General features: G+C 39.7%; 1 protein-coding gene across 1 annotated transcript in view; it reads left to right on the top strand.

Moving 5' to 3' along the window:
- Nucleotides 1–19525, top strand: part of LRBA (LPS responsive beige-like anchor protein) — a 526673-nt gene that overhangs the window by 497714 nt on the left and 9434 nt on the right. Inside the window, exon 53 of the mRNA XM_037141420.2 lies at nucleotides 1485–1652. Within this exon, the coding sequence (XP_036997315.2) occupies nucleotides 1485–1652 (168 nt within the window). The remainder of the gene's footprint in view (nucleotides 1–1484; nucleotides 1653–19525) is intronic.

Genomic DNA, 19525 nt, shown 5'->3' with positions numbered 1-19525 from the left:
GCTTTGGGTTTATTAAAATAGAAAATGAGAACAATTTAATGTAAATACTTTTTATATTTATTATTATTTAAAAAAGTTAAATACACTTAGATGCCAGTACTTGATTGAGACCTTAAGCTTTTAAATAGGTTATGACGTGTTCCAAGTTAAACACACAGACTTTTCAGTCATACTACTATTTTTCCAGCTTAGTGCTCTTTTTTCCTTGAACATTTGAGTTATAATTTTAAACTTTTGTGTCCACTGAAACACTGATAAAATGTACTCATTATGAATATTAAGGGTAGACATTCTATGACATCCATTTTTAAATTCTGTATACATTGCAAAGAAAAATGTTAGCTAAAATCTGTTGGGATGTAAGGGAAGGTCTGCTGTAGGCATTCAATTCTTTGGACAGTCTGTGTGAGTTGTAAATACCATATCTGATTAAACAAAGATAACAAAAGGTGGGGCCCGACTTTGTTCCAACATCATTCTCTGAATGATCCACCCTGTGTTCGAAGCCCTAGACGTGTGGTCAGTTTATTGGGTCCCTCCCCACCACCCCCAGTGTTTGCCGTTAGATGAACTGCCCTAATCTTGATTTTGTCATCAGCCACCCCCCCCCAAGGAATTTTCATTATTCAGATGAAATTAAAGAACGAACAACCTGGTTCAAATTGCAACCACAACATATAAGCCCTTTTATCAAAACTTAGTTCATGTAGCCCTGATTTGAAAAAACAGAAGCTGTCCACAGTGACATACATTGACCTTGTATAAATCACTTTAAAAAGAAGAAATACATTAAGTCTTTACTAACTCAGAGATGGGTTTGTATTAGTGACGTCTGAATTATAGAGTACTTAGACAAGAGCAACTAGGTTTTATTGTGCTTTGAATCACATAGAGTAACCTAAGAATGTGGAAATTCTTCCAAATAAGCGTTCTCCTGGGCATTTCATCAGTGCGTGTGATTCATTAGTAACTTATAGTAGCTGTTATATTGCTATGGTATCATGGTCCTTAAATATTGTTGTTTGAATTGAACTAGGCTTTGCCTTTCGCCCTGACCAGTGTGGCTCAACAGTTGGTTGGGTGTCGTCCAGCAAAGCAGAAGGTCCCTGGGTGGATTCCTGGTCAGGGCACATGCCTGGGTTGTGGGTCCCCTGTCCTGGCACGTGCAAGAGGTGACTGACGGATGTTTCTCTGCCTCTGTTTCTCCCTCCCTTCCCCTCTCTCTACAAATAAACACATTAATTTAATTAAAAAACAAGAAATAGTTTCCGCCTTTCAAAACATTATTATCACCATTCAGTTGGGGTTTTTTTGTTAGGGTTACTACCCAAAGAAAACTTTTAGGTCAGACTAGATCAAATATTATTGTAAAATCTGAATTACCAGAATCTGAGTTAATAAGGCTTTATGATCTTAAGTGAAATGCTCACTGGAGATTTTAAAAAATTAACAGCAATTTTAAAGAAAATTGTTTTGTTTTTCAGGCAAATTGGTCCAAGTTGTGTTTGGCCATTGGGACGTCGTCACTTGCCTCACCCGTTCTGAGTCATACATTGGGGGAAATTGCTACATTCTCTCAGGATCACGTGATGCAACCCTTTTGCTCTGGTACTGGAATGGGAAAAGCAATGGCATTGGAGATAACCCAGGCAGTAAGTACAGCTCATTTTATAAGTAAACTTTACAAGCAACATGTAATAACGTTTTTGCGGTGAAGTTATCTTTTTCATCATGGTGAAAGTGAAACTGAATTACCAAGTAGTTTTAATTTCTCACTTAAAATTTAAGAAAGGTCTAGATAGCCTCGTCATTGACATTTTGTGTCCACTGATAATTCACATCCAAGCATGAAACCTGATTTTTCATTTTATAAGTTATTCTTATGATCTGAAAATGCTAGTTCTTCAGTGTAAGTGGCTGTCATTACATGGAATCGAGGTGTTTCATTCACGAACAATAACATAAACATAAAAAGTACAATCACACATTATCTTGTTTATTGAATTCATATTTTAAAAGAGCAAAAAATTATAATTTCATGGAAACAAACCAGTCTTTATAAAAAAATATGCTGTCATTTCTATATTAAAAGGTAAAGCAGGTCATAAAAGGCCAATATGGAATATTCAAATGGCTCTTGGTTTTTCAGAAGGGAAATGAAAATGTTCACCAACAGCCTTAAACATCTTTATGAAACTCTGCTGAAGGCAGTAAAACAAAAAATGTGTAACCATTTAAAATTGTAATTCACAGAAGGCAAAAAAGGAAGCAGCTACCATTAAAACCAATCGCACACAGCTGCAGAAAAGAAATGGCTTTAGAAAAACACATTAAGAAGTAGGAAAAAACAATTAAAGGGACCACCTGAAAAATGAGAATTTAATTAAAATGATTATGACAACACTAAAGAGTTCCTGCAAAAATAGCTTTAGATTTTTACTTCACAAGGCAGAGCTTTTTAGCTGCTCTTAAATATTTACAGTTTCTTAATGTAAAGCAAATCGCCGCGCATTTGGCTCATGAAGGGCTGTGTTGTTCCCAGTCACTCGGCCTGAATCCTCGGGCCCAGGTCATGGACACATCCGAGGACACTGACGTCTGTCGTACTCTGGGTTGACATCTTCACGTCATGCTTCTTGAATGCGTGCTGTTTGTATGAAGGTGAAATCTCATCAGGGAAAGCCAGTTTAGTTTTAAAAGATGTCTATGCGAAGTATTTATCAAAGCTGGTTCTGCTTTGTTTCTATTTTGTTTTGGAGTGGTTTTTATGCAGTGAACCTCTACCATATATATCATATTTTAATCAAATCACAGGTAATTCCCTATACAAATAGAATAGAAAAAATAACTTTAAGTCTGCAGTGTTATGGATAATACAGTTGTGATCAGATCAGACTTCAGGGTGTGTCTTTGTGGGGGATAGTGTGCACATGTGTGTATTTCACATATTTACACAGACATGTCCATTTTACATAAGTTACAATAATATTTGAAAATATGTAAACTTCAGGGATTTTGTTTTTCACATTCTTTTGAAAAGGACTTCATGATCTTTTCATTGTGGATCCTCAGACTCCATGCATTTTCCTTTCTGGCCTTTTAGGACAAGACACTACTTGTGATTTCCTTTTTCCCTCTGTCTACAAATTCAGTTACTGAGAGTCACTAAATTAACTCAGGCAAACCTAGATTTGACATAGGTGAGAAATACATCATTTTGTTATTTATCTGAAAAAAATTGAGGAAGAACATCTTGCTTTAAAATAATGCATGATGTTTCATGCACATATAGCAATTCAAATGCAAGAAAAAATTGTTTTACTTTAACCTAATCATGTTCTACATGTTATTACCAATCTGTAATCTGAGAAGTAGCTAAAGGCTTATAGCTACACTTATAGGTAATTGTTACATTGCACAGATGTAGGCGTATTTTAAAACTAAAAATATTCAGCTTTTCCAGAAAGATGAAAAAATATTTTTGTATATTTGAATATCTTATGAATCACCCTAGAGATGATTTTTAACATCCATGTCCTCCAATAACGTGAATCCAGTAGGATTGAGCACATTCTGGAGTTTGGAGCGAAACAAATCTGAGTTCTGAGCTTTGCTGGGGTCCTTCGGTCTTGTCTGCAGAATGAAAGCAACAACAGTAACTGACGTAAGGTGTTATCAGAAGCCCTAGATGCTTAGAGCAAATAAATCACCACACAAACAGCATCTTGTTGGCATTAGAGTATATATTATAATGTTGTATTTTTCATAGAGCACTTCATCTGTACCCTCTCCTTGTCTGCAGGGTGGTGGACATTAACCCCTAGCAGTGCTGGTAATGCAAAGAAAATAAAAGAAGAACATAACAGCACAGCTAGTAAAAATTTTAGAAAATTATAATGTATCTTGACTAAATTAAATTACCTTTCTCAAAGGGGAGCTCGTCCTTTCTGGCCTTTTTCTAGTGTCTGATGTCCCAATTTAATTTCGCTTTAGCTTTGAAGGGAGAATCTGGGAGAAAGACAAATAGGCACTTTTTCACATAATGAGAATTTCCACACATTAGAATAGAATAATGAACAAGCCAGTCTAAGCTTTTCAAAACAAAATGACAAAAAAAAAAAGGCATTTTTACCGTATGTTTTAAACATTCGTGCAAAAGCTGGACCAGGTTTTCTAAGCCTCTGGCTCACTGATGGCTCCACGGTGCAGCTGCCGAAGTCAGAGGCTTTTCACACAAGGACTTTTGGGCTGTGCTCATTCCCGTGTTGCCTCTGTTGGGGGCTGTGTGCCTGTCCTTTCAGAAACGGTCAGGCTTGTGTACATGTGATTGCGGTGAACGCATACCGCACCTCCACTTAAAGGTTTGAATTTAGACTGTTTCCTGCTTGAAGGGAAAATGGGGAAAACAAGGCTGTTGAATTTTCTGCATTTTCTAGGTTTCATTCAACTGTTTTGTTTTTGTTTTTATTTAAAAAATTATGATGGTGAGCTAGTAATGTTACTTGCTAGGGTCACAAAGCCTACACCATTTTCTACTAATCTTGGTGCTGTATGCAGTGCTTTATTACTATTTTTTAAATCATGTTGCACAATATTAATATGAAAACTGCCTGGGAAACAGCAGGCTAATTCTGACCGGATAGAATCTACCTGTAAGTATAACTTGGGGCTGATAGAAGGATGCATGTGTCTTATGAAATCCTCCTGGGTTCTGTGGCAAAAGCCTTGCTTTCCCATGCAGCACATAGGTTTCCATCTTTGACTCTGCCGTCTCACGATAGTTATCTCCTATGGAATGCAGTTTCCTCAATGAGAAGAAAATTGAGGTCAGATTCCATTTAGTTGTGAATTTTTTAAGTAAAATCAACCAAAAACACGTCAGTGAAAGGTGTTTTTTTGGGGGGGGAGCCTCTTTCTGCCCAGGTGCCCTGTGTGCTTCAGGACCAAATCTTGTCCACCGAAATGCTTTTCCTGAAATACTCCTTTTTCCTTTTAAATGAGACTGTCCAGCACGTCCATTTTTAAGTGGTGGAGAGAATGTTTCCCAGTGCATCCCCCTGACATTTAAATACTTCAGCACTTTGAAACGATCTTATAAGGAAGATGGAAATTTACAAAATGGTTGTTACTTGTCCACCATTTTACATTATATTAATAGATCATAAAATTAAATGCTTATTAATAGTAAATACTTCAATATTTTTATGTATCCGAGTAATTTCTTGGAAGCCACAGTTTTTTAGCTTTAGAAGCAAATGGCTGCTGGTTGTGAGGGTGTTGCGTAGATTTGTGTGTGGAGCATTTTGGTAAAGTAGTTTTCCACTCTCACATTCTGTTTTTGATTCGATTGAAAGGTGGCATTTTTTTTCTCTTTGCAATCAGACATGCTAATCTAGGTCAGCTTTCTCCTTTATGGGGATGGCGTCTATGGAAAAAAAACTAGGTTTTTTTTTTTTTTTCATAACACCAGGATTCTGTTCTTTAAGACTATTTCAGCACCGTTAATTAGAAAGAAGGTTTTATTAACCACAAGGCTCGCACTAACAGACCACAGAGCTGTTTGTTAAAGTGCTGTATGCCGTGGCTGCCCTGCTTTTTTTCTCTGTCTAAAACTTCATTTTGTTAGACTCTCATCAATCACTCCGGTCATTACCGTAAATCCTACCGTTGTTAATTTTACCAGTATCACCCTAATGAGACATTCCTGCTATAATTAAAAATGAATTCTAACTTTAAGGCATTCTAAATTTTTTTTTAATGAATTTAGAATCATCTTGCCATATGACCATAAATACCACTGATAGAAATATGGACTACTCATCAAGTCTATGACTAAAGTAGTATCATCCAGGTGTGAATTATTTACTGGTTGCCCCTGTGCATGTCTTATGCATATGTATGGTTTGTGCACATATTTAGAAATTGTTATTTTTATCATAAAGCCTACTGTCTTATTGAAGCCACTGATACATCCTTAGTCTTTGTCTTGCCAAAATAAGGTAGCCATAACACAAACTGTACATGTCCTAGAGCACCATCTGCTGGATGCACTTGGGCACTTAATGTTTGTAAATTGGGGAATCACTCCCTGATAAGGCAGGTGGACTTCGTTTTTAATGCCTGTGATGTAAATATTATTAATGGGTCACAAATGTCCAGATATGTGCATTTGTGTTAAACCATGAGTTTGCAAAAGAGCTGGCTTTCTTCCTTCTTTTGCCCTGTGCTGACGTGGATTTGAAACAATAATAAATATTTTGTTTAGGGAAAAAGTAAGCAAAATATATGCCTAATGAAACAAGGCATCACAGCTGGTCATGGAACAGAAGTTCTTCTGCTTGGTTGTGGGTCTGCAGTAAGCTCCAGTCGGAGGAAACTGTTCAGGTGATATTTGTAGATTTGTTACATTCACTAGACTCTGAATATGAAAGCAGTGCTTGCAACAAGCTGCCTTTTCCCATCTGGGCCACGACTCCTGATCCGATTCTTTGTCAAGAATGTGCGTTCTGGCGTGTGCCTCATTGAGAGTGTTCCTTGTGGCTCTGGTTTTGGTGTGCATTGTTGTACTAACACTAAGACTGCCCTGTATTTTTTTTTTTTTGAAGAACTCATCAAGTAGGGTTTGAAGCAATATGTTGGCAGTGTTCGAGTTCAGGTGACATTAAAACTGCATCTATGAAATTCTCCAGAAGGAGCAGGATGTTTAGTGCTCCATGATGTAATGCAGGCCCTCAAGTTCCAGCAAAACAACTCTGTATTTACTGCTTGTAACTAATAGTGGATGTGGTAAAAGGAATTATATTCATATGGCAAATGAATACAACCCTAATGTGCACCATATGCAGAGTGGTGGGGTGATGTGCCAATATATCACATTTATTTACCTTGTTTAGTTGCAGAGAAAAATGACTATACCATTCAGCCCGTAGGCTAAAACCGTATAAATATGAGAACAGAAGAACTGATGATTTATGCCCTCAGATTGAAACTGAGTGTCTTTATGTGTAGACTTTCATAGTGCCACACCAAAGAAAGTTGTTTGTCTAATACTTCATGCTCAGACAGGAAGTATAATTTCAAACAAATGCTGGAATTAATCTAAGAAGGTACAGATTCCCTTCAGTCAACTAAGTATTGTGGTTGTATAGGCTCTCAAAGAAAATTCCAAATGTCTTCTTTCATTTAATTAGGACTGAATATGGTCTGAAATAGGAAACTACTTTCTCCCCCCTTTGTAAGCCTAACGGGATTCCTCTGCTTTTAGGATATTACATGAGTGTGTGTGTGTGTGTGTGTGAGAGAGAGAGAGAGAGAGAGAGAGAGAGAAAGAGATATTATAGAAGTGCTAAGGATACATTTAATTGAAACATCCTGGGAAAACATATTAGACTATCGCCTTCTAAAAAGTTGGCTTCCTTAGAATTATACGACAGTTTTGTGCAGATGTACCTCATATTGTACTCTAGGTATTCCTGAGGATTTATGAAAAGAGACCCATTTTTACATAAAAGTGTTTATATGCTTCTGTTTATTTCTTTTTTTTCCTCTATAGGTTCTTTTTTTTAAATTTTCTTATTTAATTATTTCTCAAGTAAAGTCTTCTGTCTTTTATTACCATCCCAGCCCACCCCCTAGTGCTCCCCACCTCCCTCCCATTTCCACCCCCCTTAGTTGTTGTCCATGTGTCCTTTATACTAGTTCATGTAAATCCTTCCCCTTTTCCCTGAAATTCCCTCCCCTCTCCCCTCTGGTCACTGTCCCCCTGTTCTCTATTTCAGTGTCTTTGTTTTTATTTTGCTTGCTTGTTTTGTTGTTTAGCTTCCTGTTAAAGGTGAGATCATATGGTATTTGTCTTTCACTGCCTGGCTTATTTCACTCAGCATAATGCTTTCCAGTTCCATGCAAGCTGTTGCAAAGGGTAGGAGCTCCTTCTTTCTGCTGCATAGAATTCCATTGTGTATGTACCATAGTTTTTTGATCCATTCATTTACTGACGGGCACCTACGTTGCTTCCAGCTCTCGGCTATTGTAAATTGTGCTGCTATGAACATTGGGGTGCATAGGTTCTTTTGGATTGGCGTTTTAGGGTTCTTAGGATATACTCCCACCAGTGGAATTGCTGGGTCAAAAGGCAGGTCGATTTTTATTTTTCTGAGAAAATTCCATACTGTTTTCCATAATGGTTGTACCAGTCTGCAATCCCACCAACAGTGAACTAGGGTCCCCTTTTCCCCACAACCTCTCCAACATTTGTTGTTTGTTGCTTTGTTTATGATAGCCATTCTGACTGGTGTAAAGTGGTATCTCATTGTGATTTTAATTTGTATCTCTCTGATAGCTAGCGATATTGAGCATCTTTTCATGTGTCTCTGGATCCTCTGTATGTTCTTCTTGGAGAAATGTCTGTTCAAGTCCTTTTCCCATTTTTGAATTGGGTTAGTTGTTTTAGAGTGGAGTCGTGTAAGTTCTTTGTATATTTTGGAGATTAAACCCTTGTGTGAGGTATCATTGGCAATTATGTTTTCCCATACAGTTGGTTGTCTTTTTATTTTAAAACTGTTTTCTTTAGCCATGCAGAAGCTTTTTATTTTGATGAGATCCCATTTTATTCTTTCCTTTATGTCCCTTGCTCTAGGGGACATATCAGTAAAAAAGTTGTTGCGTGAAATATCTGAGATTTTTCTTGCCAATGTTCTCCTCTAGGACTTTAATGGTTTCACGGCTTATATTTAAGTCTTTTATCCACCTTGAGTTCTTTTACAAAGTAGCAATTGCCCTATCTTTTAATTTTTCTCGCATTTAAATAGGTTCAGTTAGACTTCTGTTTGGATTTGAAAAAACAGTCCTTGGAACTCACCCTTGCTCTCCTGGGTAGGACTTCATGGCTATTGGACTTTTTAGCTTTTTTTATTGTATTTTGTAACTTCCTACAGCTGAGAGACTGCTCTATTTCGTGGGGTAGGTGGGGCCCGGATGTTTTTTTTAAAACTAAGACATAATCGACGTACACCATTATATTTGTTTCAGGTGTGCAATATAATGATTTGATATATGTATATGTTGCAAAATGATCACCATCATTTGTCTAGTTAACATCCATCACCACACAGTTACAGTTTTTCCCCTTTTGTGAGAACATGTAAGATCTCTTAGCAACTCTCAGATCCATAGTACAGCGTTCATTACAGCCACCACACTGTACATTCAGGCCCCAGGACTGACTGACTTTATACGTGGAAGTTTCCACCTTTCACTACCTTTGCCTGTTTTCTTTGGCAACCACCAGTCTGTACTCTGTATCTACTAGGGTTTTTTGTTGTTGTTCTTTTCTTTCCTCACGTTTCTCATACAAATTTGATTCTACAGTAGCTGTCTTTTTCTGCCTGACTTACTTAGCATAATGTCCACGTTTGTCCATATCGTCCCAAATGGCAGATTTCCTTTCCTTTTATTTTTTTAATGGCTGAACAATATTCTGCCGTGTATATAAACCAGTTTCTTTAGCGATTCATGGACACTTAGGTTGTTTCCATGTCTGACTGCTACAAATAATGCTGCACCAAACACAGCGGATGCAGGTATTTTTCAAGGTGGTGGTGTCGTTTTCTTTGGACAAATATCCAGGAGTGGAATTGCTGGATTATGTGCTAGTTCTATTCATAATTCTTTGAGAAACCTCCGTACTGTTTTTCTTAGTGGCTGCACCAGCTTACATTAGCAGTGCCCGAGGGTTCCCTTTTCGGCACATCCTCGTGCCGAATGCACAATGCTCGTTGTTTCTGGTCTTTTTGATAACAGCCGTTCTAACCAGTGCTAAGGTGATACTCACTCTGGTTTTGACCTGCGTTTCTCTGATGATTAATGATGTGGAGCACCTTTTATGTACCTTTCGGCCATTTGTATGTCTTTGGAAAAATGCCTGTTTGTCTCCTCTCCTCATTTTTTAATCATATTGTTTTTCTGTTTGAGGGGGTTGTTATTAAGTTGTACGAGTTCTTTGTTTTGGATATTAACCCTTTATCAGATGTATCATTTGCAAATATTTTCTCGTATTCCATAGGTTGCCTTTTCATTTTGTTGACGGTTCCCTTTGCTGTGCAGAAGCTTTTCCTTTTGATTTAGGCCCCACTTGTTCATTTTCTGCTCCTGTTGCCTTTGCTTCTGGGGTCAAATCCAGAATGTTGCAAATAGCTAAAGATGTGGAAACCCTCTATAGTTTTCACTAGAGTCTAATTTATGTATCTTTGACAAAGGAAGCTTAAAAATGACAAGGAGGACATACTGCAAAGAATTTCATGTGACTTGGGTATTTAGATTAAAATAGTTTTAGATTTTGATTACTGTTCATAAAATCATAATGTCGTATATCAGTGAGTATGGATAAGGTTGCATTTCAGCGCCTGTTCCAACTTGGAAGCAGAAGTTCATATAGTTTGTTACCAGACACCCACATGCAGCTGTAAGAAGCTATCAATGAATCAGAGCCAGAGACGAGCCCCTCAGTGGGGAATCAAAAATGGAAAATCTCGAGGAAGTAGGAAGAGATAAGTGGTGCATCAGTTAAGTCTGACAGATCCACACAGGGAAATGCTGTGTGGCCACTGATGTGTTAGGATCTGTGGTTCCGACGTGGAAGGAGGTGCTGTGTTGTTCAGTGCAAAGGACCACCAACCTACGTGTACAGTATATTTTAGGTATCTTTGCCCATATGTGTATACCCCGTATTCTGTGTATATTTGTGCATAGAAAAATGTCTGGAATGGTAGCCAGCAAATGTGAGCAGTGGTTATTTATAGACAGATGGTGGACTTTGGAGGCAGTTTTTCATCGTATTATTTACAATTTACTAATTTATCTTAATGTTTTCTGATAAGCATGTATTACTTTGATAATCAGAGACCGTAGAGATGTTTGGGAGAAAAATACCTAATTATTACAATGTACCTTCACTTCCTGTTCTAGGCTTCTAGATATTAATAGTTGTATCAGAACGTACATGGATGGTCAGGTAAAGTTGGAAAGTCTAAGAAAAGGGTGAATGGGAGAAATCAATGTCTAATTTTTAGAAATCAGGGTCTAATTTCTCCGTGACCAAAATAATAATAATAGTAATAACCATCTCTAATTGGCGTTATGCTGCACGATTAGATATTATACTTTTGCTGAAAGAAGGGTCTACAGCAGAGGGTGAGAACGTGCATCCTGCTGCTGCTGCTGCTGCTTCTGCTGCTCACAGGGTGCTTCCCGCACGCATCACCATGCGAAGCACTTCACACCCTGGCTCCTTAATCCTCATAGTAGTCCTGGGTGGTAGCTGCTGTTGCCCTTGGTTTAGAGCTGAGGTGCAGAAGGATTATAGATATGCCTTTACTTTCTCTCCTGACCTTGAAGCTCCTGCACCCTGCTCTAACTGTGAGAACTTGCCCATGGTGGGTCCAGAGCAGGCGGTGTCGGAGCCTGGGTCCAAACCCAGGTCTCTAGGCCAGCGGCGCCATTCCGGACCTCTGCGCTGCACTGTGTTCTCAGCCTGCTTTGATTGGACTCTCAGGGGGACACCATGTGACGCAACCCCGTCACTAACACTCTCAGTATCTACAAAGGACAGTATGGAGGTGGTTTTGTTACACCACATTCTTATGAAAGTATATGTTGTGATAGGATTTTTTTGTATTTTTTCATTATTACACACTAAGGGTTATACTTTATGTATACAATCAATCATAGGTGCATGTTTATACAAACCCATTTTCTAATGTAGTCTTAGAGGATGCTTCCATTGTCATAAACATATATATATAAACTCTGTATATCGTGTATGTATCATATACATACATGTATATCATGTATGTTATATATAATTACATATATCATAGGAAAAAGATTATAAACCAAGATTATTAATTATAATTGACTTTTATACCAATATTGTCTTGCATTAATGATTCTAGTATTATTTACAAGAGAAAACTACCCAAATTTACTACCTGATGGTTGCCACACCCTTAATGTAGCTACAGCTTTTTTCTGTAGTCTATATGTTTAACCAAAGTAACACTCTTTTCACCAAAGAGACCATGATGAATGGAGAGGAGAGGGAAGAGTTCCTGGAGATAGAATGAACAGAACAAATTTCAAATAGTCTCTCTCTGCACAATTAAATCATAGTGTATACTGCCCACTGAAACATTAGGACGTGCAGAGGGACAGACTGGCAGTTGTCGGAGGGAAAAGGGGTTGGGGGCTGGGTGCAAAAGATGAAGGAAGAACATCCTCACGGACAACAGCATGGTGATCACCAGAGGGAAAGGGAGACAGGGACGTACAAGCGGGTGGAGAGGGGATGAGTGGTGAGGGAAGGAGACTTGACTTTGGGTGGTGAGCACACGATACAATATACAGGTGACACGTTAGAGAATTGTAGTCCCGAAACCTGTATATGTTGAGGTCTGTCCACAGGCGTCCAGCCGTGTAAACTGTTGTAATTAACAATCGCTGGATTTTTTTCTGGACAGTGCTTGTAATTTTATTAATCAATGTCACCCCAATAAATTCAATAAAAATTAAGACAAAAGAAAAATTAGGATGTGAATGGGACAGGTTTAAGAAACATTTAACAACTAGCCTCATTTCCACTTAAGGAAAGTTACTTTCTTTCTTGCTTTACCATTATAATGAGCCACGTGAGAAAGCTGGGTATTCAATTTTTACATGATTTCTTTTTCCCAACGAATGCTCTCAAGTGGTCAAAATGTAATTACAATGGAACAAAAGGCATGTGCAACACAGAACTATCCACCTTTATGAAATGACTGGCATATAATGTACAGATTTTTTAAAACCTATATATAATAATTATGCATTTAGGCTTTTAACATATTTTCTTTCGAAATGAGTACTCTATTTTTTTTAACAAAGCCAGATTTCATATTTTGGTGTTAGATTTTACTAATTTGGAAAATTATATTTTCATTTGAGGACTTTATTAATTGATGTTAAATATTAATTTTGTTTAAAAAATTCAGTTATAAAATATAGTTTGGACTTACTATAATAGTATACCTTTTGGAACTTTCCAATTATATATGTGTGTGTGTGTGTGTGTGTGTACATGTAATTTTATATATGGTTATATATAGTTTATATATGTAATTATATATATAGTTATATGTAATTATTTATATATTTTTTGCAGGTTTATGGGGAGTTCAATAAAATGTGACCCAATGACCATTTAAAATCAAGTCACTTACAAATACAGGCCTTTTTTACGCCCCTTCTTGATTCCACAGTGCATCTCACATAATATGTACCCAATAAATGTTACTAAGTGAATTAAGACGATAGGAATACATGAGTAAACAAATGGGACGTGTTAGCTTCTGGCCCAGGAACCTTCTAAACCAGCGATTTTCAACCAGTGCACTGCAAGAATTTTTAAAGCATGCAAGTACCAACTGAACAGTACCTGACTGTTCAGTCAGGGGCACTGACGTCTTTTCCCTTAGACTGTCAAATTTAAACAAATGACAACCCCAATGCAACAGTAGTTGTTCAGTGTGAATGAATCAAAACTATACCTATTTTTTTTTGTCTGATTGGCAAAAACTAAATTTTTTGTTGTGCCATGAAGATTAAAAAAAAGGTTGAAATCACTAAGTATTAATTGGAAGAACTAGTTTCATTTCTACAAAAGTAAGAGTAAGGTAATGTCGGGCTGCACTTGGTTTACAACTGGGGCATTACAAAATGGTGAAGGAAGGGATTCTCTCACTGCTAAAAACGCATTTAAATGGCTAGTGAGAACTTTGCAATGCATTTTAAGGTCACTGAATTTTCATAAGACTGAGGAGATGAGGCTGGAAATACCATGACATGATTCATTGTTTTTTAAATGTGACTTGGGATTTGCCAAAAACTTGTGCCAGGTCTCTTTTTACCTGGATTATGAATCCCCTTTGCCTTAATGGAGACAGAGCTTTTGAAATATTTTTCCCATTGGATGCTAATGAGCAGGACACCAAAGAGATGAGTGTTTGCTCTTCTTTTCAGGCACAGGTTTAAGTGGCTCAGAGCCCATCTGATAGAGAAGTACACTCGGTACTACGAGGGCACCCAAGAAGAACCTTTAATAAAAACATGTTGTTCTGCCTAATGGCGTAAAACATTTCACCTAACATTTTTAAACACAGATCCAGTGTCAATGCTAAGTGGGCATTATGAGGTCTCCCACGGCTTACACACAGGCTGGACCCACGTGGCGGTGTGTGTCAGGTAGTGGTGCTACGCAGTGTCATCCACAGAGAAGAGCACGTGGGTGGAAACTGGTGTGTGCGGGTATCCGTGGCAGGATTTGGGCCGCCATTAATCTCCTTCGATTTTTTCATCTTCTCGGAGGCCGTCGGTAAGATGCGCAGAGCACCCTTTCAGCCTTCGGTCGGGATTTGCATCTCCCACAAAGGCGCCCTCTCCTTTGAAGTAAAAGCTGAAGTAACCTCCAGCTTTTCAATTCAAAGCAGTCCTCAAATCTGTCCTCTTTTCCTTTCTGTTTTCTTTAAGATGAGGTTGAAGTGCAGCCCCTTAAACTAGCAGCAAGATAAATTTTTCTCTCAGCTTTATGGAAAACCATGACGATTTTTCAAGCACTAAGACTTTCAAAGGTTCTCAAGGGAATCTGTTCTGCTTTGGGATCTAACTTTTGGTAGATTCTGTTATCTCAGAAAGTAGTACAAGTGGAGACTTTCTATATCCATTAACTACTGAAGATTTTTATCAAAGAATTAGCTTGATATTTTCCAGAAGGCTCCACCCCCCTCCATTATTTATTTGTTTCAGAGACTTCAGTGAGAGATGGTCATAGCTTTGGGGGTCCTTGAATAAGTAACACATGGCCAGTATTGTCTTTTTTGAGCTGATTCCCCCCACCCCCACCCCGACCACCCCCAGCATTCATCGTGCGCTGACAGGTGGTTGGTAGGAGTGGGTCCAGGTGAGCGCCGCAGAGAGGAGGAGTTGGGCGCTTCCGAGACTGTGTTTCTAGGCTTTGCTCACAGAAAGGTTTCCTTTTCCTTTCTGTGAATCAGGGGTTTGCATAACCCCGTGACTGCAGAGGATTCTGTAGCCACACGTGAAGCCTGTGTTCTCCCTCTGATGACAGCCCTACCCGCGTTCAGCCCTACCCACATACAGTCCTACCTGCCTACAGCCCTACCCGAATACAGGCCTACCCACAGACAGTCCTGCCTGCAGCAATAGTTCCAGAAATAGCTGCTGAACATAGTTTGGATTTATTGGGTTTAAATCCCATACCACGCAATTCTATTGGCTATAGTGAAATATTAATATTTAAAATATTTGGTCTCTTGGCATTTGTAAAGATCCAACAAGTATTTATTTTAACCAGATTTTTTAATGAGAAAATAAAATGACCACTCATTCCACCCACACAGCAGATCACAAGGGAATACAAAGGTCAGTCTTCAAACAGGACAGGAAACAGCTTTTCTTAGAGGAAGTGACATTTTTCCTCATAGAGTTGTAGGTGGGCTTTTAAAGGCCATTAATGTGCATTTCCTAAAGGGAGGGAAGTTAAGTAGCATAGTCTTTTTACTGGAAATCCAGTCAGTGTTTGTGAAACCAGCTACCTGAGAAGAACCCAGTGATTATAAGTCTACCCTTATGCTTTTAATTTGTTGTTATTCTTTTCCTCCCCCCCCCCCATAACCCCCTGTATTTCCTGAACTGTCTGACCTGCTTCCTGGGTTAGGGAACATTTTGCCAAACTTTGAAGCCAGAGTCCTAGCATTGAACAGTTCTTTATTTGGAGATTGGGCCCTAGGAAAAGAAAAATCTTTTTTTCAGTTTTGAAATTACATAGTGTGTGTGTGTCTTCTGATTTGTGGAGGGAAAAATGATTGGTATAGTGTGGATAATTGGAAACGTATTTGGCAAGTAAAGCATATTTATTAAAATTTTAATTATGAGTTTGCAAAAAGGAATGCTTATGCCTTAACCCACTTTAAGGGGTCGATCAATGAGGCTTTCTAAACTCCAACTTTATAGTCACAGGAAATCCTCAGTATTTTAGCTTTTTTACATTAAAGAAATACAGTTGACAGCGCGGCCTTCTCACTTCTCTCGACACTCCTGAGAAAATATTCTTAGATCCAGGAAACAAAGAGTGAGCGCTGGCGTGCTTCGGCCACCATGTCCTCTGCGCCTGCCACCGGCACCGGCTCGCCAGTCTGCACTTGGGCCTGCACTCGGGCCCAGTTTGGCCGGCCTTGGCCGGCCTTCAGACCTTCCTTCGCCACCGAGGAATTCCAAGACACATCAAATGAAAACACAAATCTCACCCGCTCCCCTCCTAAAATGGCAACTTCTGAAAACAGAACAGGAACAGTCACTGAAAATGTATGCCTTAGATCTTAATGATTTTAATTCTTGATTTAAGTTGCCAATATAATTAGGCATTATAGGTACTTATGTAGAATGTAGAGGATCTTGAAAAAGAGAGAAACCTGTATGATTCTATATGAACCTATATGAAGGAGAGAGGCTAAAGTACTGGTAACTTTTTAAAAACATAACATCAACTTCTCAGTTGCAAGTCTTAGCTCTGACAGAAGATTAAGTAGTTCAGATTGACTTGTGTAGTTTTAAATTATATTTTATTGATTATGCCATTACAGTTGTACCATTCCCCCTTCATTCCCCTCCACCCTGCACACCCCCTCCCCCACCATCCCTCCCCTTTAGTCCAGGTGTCACAAGTTCTTTAGATTCTACATTTCCCCTACTATTCTTGCCCTCCCTCTATTTTCTCCCCATCATCTATGCTACTTAGTCTCTGTACCTTCTCCCCCCTTCTCCTCCTCCCACTCCCCTGTTGCTAACCCTCCATGTGATCTTCATTTCTATGGTTCCTCTCCTGATCTAGCTGTCCTCTTAGTTTGCTTTTGTTTTAGGTGTGGTTCTTAATAACTGAGTTTGCTGTCCTTTCACTGTTCATTTTTTTATCTTCTTTTTCTTCTAAGTCCCTTTAACATTTCATATAATAAGAGCTTGGTGATGATGAACTCCTTGAACTTGACCTTATCTGAGAAGCACTTTATCTGCCCTTCCATTCTAAATAATAGCTTTGCTGGATAGAGCAATCTTGAATGTAGGTCCTTGCCTTTCATGACTTGGAATACTTCTTTCCAGCCCCTTCTTGCCTGTAAGGTCTCTTTTGAGAAATCCGCTGACAGTCTGATGGGAACTCCTTAGTAGGTGACTGTCCCCTTATCTCTTGCTGCTTCTAGGATTGTCTCCTTCATTTTAATCTTGGCTAATGTAATGATGATGTGCCTTGGTGTGTTCCTTCTTGGGTCCACCTTCTTTGGGACTCTCAGAGCTTCCTGGATTTCCTGGAAGTCTATTTCCTTTGCCAGATTGGGGAAGTTCTCCTTTATTATTTGTTCAAATTAAGTTTTCCACTTGTCGCTCTTCCTCTTCCCCTTCTGGTACCCCTATTATTTAGATGTTGGAACGTTTAAAGATGTCCTGGAGGTTCCTAAGCCTCTCCTCATTTTTTTGAATTCTTGTTTCTTCATTCTTTTCTGTTTGGTCATTTATTTCTTCCTTCTGGTCCACTGCATTGATTTGAATACCAGTGTTTTTTCCCTCACTATTGGTTCCCTGTGCATTTTCCTTCATTTCACTTAGTGTAGCCTTCATTTTTTTGATCTAATTTGCGACTAAAATCAAACAGTTCTGTGAACATCCTGATCACCAGTGTTTTGAACTGTGCATCTGATAGGTTGGCTATCTCTTGGTCACTTAGAAATATTGGCTCTGGGGCTTTGAGCTGTTCTTCTTCTTGAGCCATAATGTTTTGGTCAGGTTGTGTCTGTTATGTAGTGAGGGGTGGAGTCTTAAGTGTTCACCAGGGCGGGTCTACCCAGTAGCTGGGTGTGACTGGGGTCAGGGTCAGAGAGGGAGCAATGGCACTTGTTGGGCTCTCTCTCAGATTTTGGTCCCCTCTGCTGCTTCCCACAAGCAAATTGGGCCCTTTTGGTGCTGGTTCCCAGGTGGGTCTCCCCAGCGAACTCTCCTGTGAGGCTGGGCGCCTCTCCTGGCACTTCAACCCCCAGAAGTTTTTCCAATCAGTGCTTTTAGGCTTTAATTCTTGTCACTGGGGCCCTGGGTTGCATGGTCTGTCTCACTGACCGTTTTTAAACCTGCCTGGTTTATCTGCGTGCAGAAACCTTTCGAGCCTTAGTCGGTTTCCGTCTGCACCCATCCGGGTCTCCAGTCACCGCCTCCTCCTGCCAGGACCCCTCTCCGCCACCCCGACTCTGCCCCTCTTACCAGTCTGGATGAATGGTTTGTTGTTGTCAGACTTCAGTCCAGTTCAGTTTTCTGCCTGTTCTGGTTGTGTTTTTGTTTCTAAACTTTGTTGTCCTTAAATTTGGTTGTGCGAGGAGGTAGTGTTTCCACCCTACGCCTCCATCTTGGTCAAAAGTCCAGTTGTATATTTTCTTCTCTTAAAAATTTTCCCAAATTTATATTCTTTTTGAGGAAAAAAAGTTGCCCTTGTGACAACTTTTTTGTGTTTGGAAAATGTCAAGTAAAACCTTGTAATCGGCGTGAAACCTCCCTGAAGAAGTTTTTGAACTTGGAATGAAATTAAACCAACCTCATGCCCCATCCCTTGGCCTTTCCATGGGTCTTTTGAGGTCCCTGCCTGTCACAGGGCACGTGGGCCAGTCCCTGGGCCTCTCGGTGCGCAGCGCAGCCGGCGTGGTGCAGAGTTGGACGTGCTGGCCTCCCACTTAAATCTCACCCTCAAGTACTGCTGACCACAGAGCCACGGTGGACGCTGTGGATGCAGCTGTCATGGTGGCCCCCGTAACACCCTGTGGTGATCGTGTGTAGTGGCTGAGCGGGAAGGAGCTGCAGGTTCCCTGGGAGGTGTCTACAGAGCAGAGGCACCCGCCTGCTTTTGGTCTTGGATCTCTGTGAATTCCAAAAAATCTCTTTTCCTTACCCCCCCCCCAGCCCATGGGCATGCACATATATTTTGCACAAAATTTCAGAGAACGTGTTGACCCACGAAAAAAACCACTGCTTTGGAGTTAATTTTTTGGCCTTTCTAAGGACGAAGTTTTTGCTGGATTTTCGCTGACCAACCAGATCTCTCTCCTCAGTGCACGACTGTACAAGGACAGCCAAGTGTCTGGGGTCAGAGCAGCACATCTCTCCTTCCATCGCATCGCCCCGTCTGGAGTGCAGTGCCCCGCTTGTCAGTAGCGCTGCAACACGGGTCCAGATCCAGGGAATCCCAGGACGCTAACAGTCCTGCTCCCCAGCCCCATTTATGAAGGCTCTTTCTGTCTTGGTCCTTAGTGACTCATAAAAGGAGAGGACTAGTTAAGTGTTGAAACAGTACCCTTCAGTTCGAACGTGGAAGTCCGTTTCTCCTGGGGGGTCGGCACGCATCGGGCCGCAAACGCAGCCCATCACTATTTCCCTTTCCCCTGCAGGG

The sequence above is a fragment of the Artibeus jamaicensis genome, unplaced genomic scaffold (assembly GCF_021234435.1).
Source record: "Artibeus jamaicensis isolate MK-2021 breed Jamaican fruit bat unplaced genomic scaffold, CSHL_Jam_final scaffold_537, whole genome shotgun sequence".
NCBI lineage: Eukaryota > Metazoa > Chordata > Mammalia > Chiroptera > Phyllostomidae > Artibeus > Artibeus jamaicensis.
Note: the sequence above shows the minus strand (reverse complement) of the source record. Positions and strands in the feature narration are given on the sequence as shown.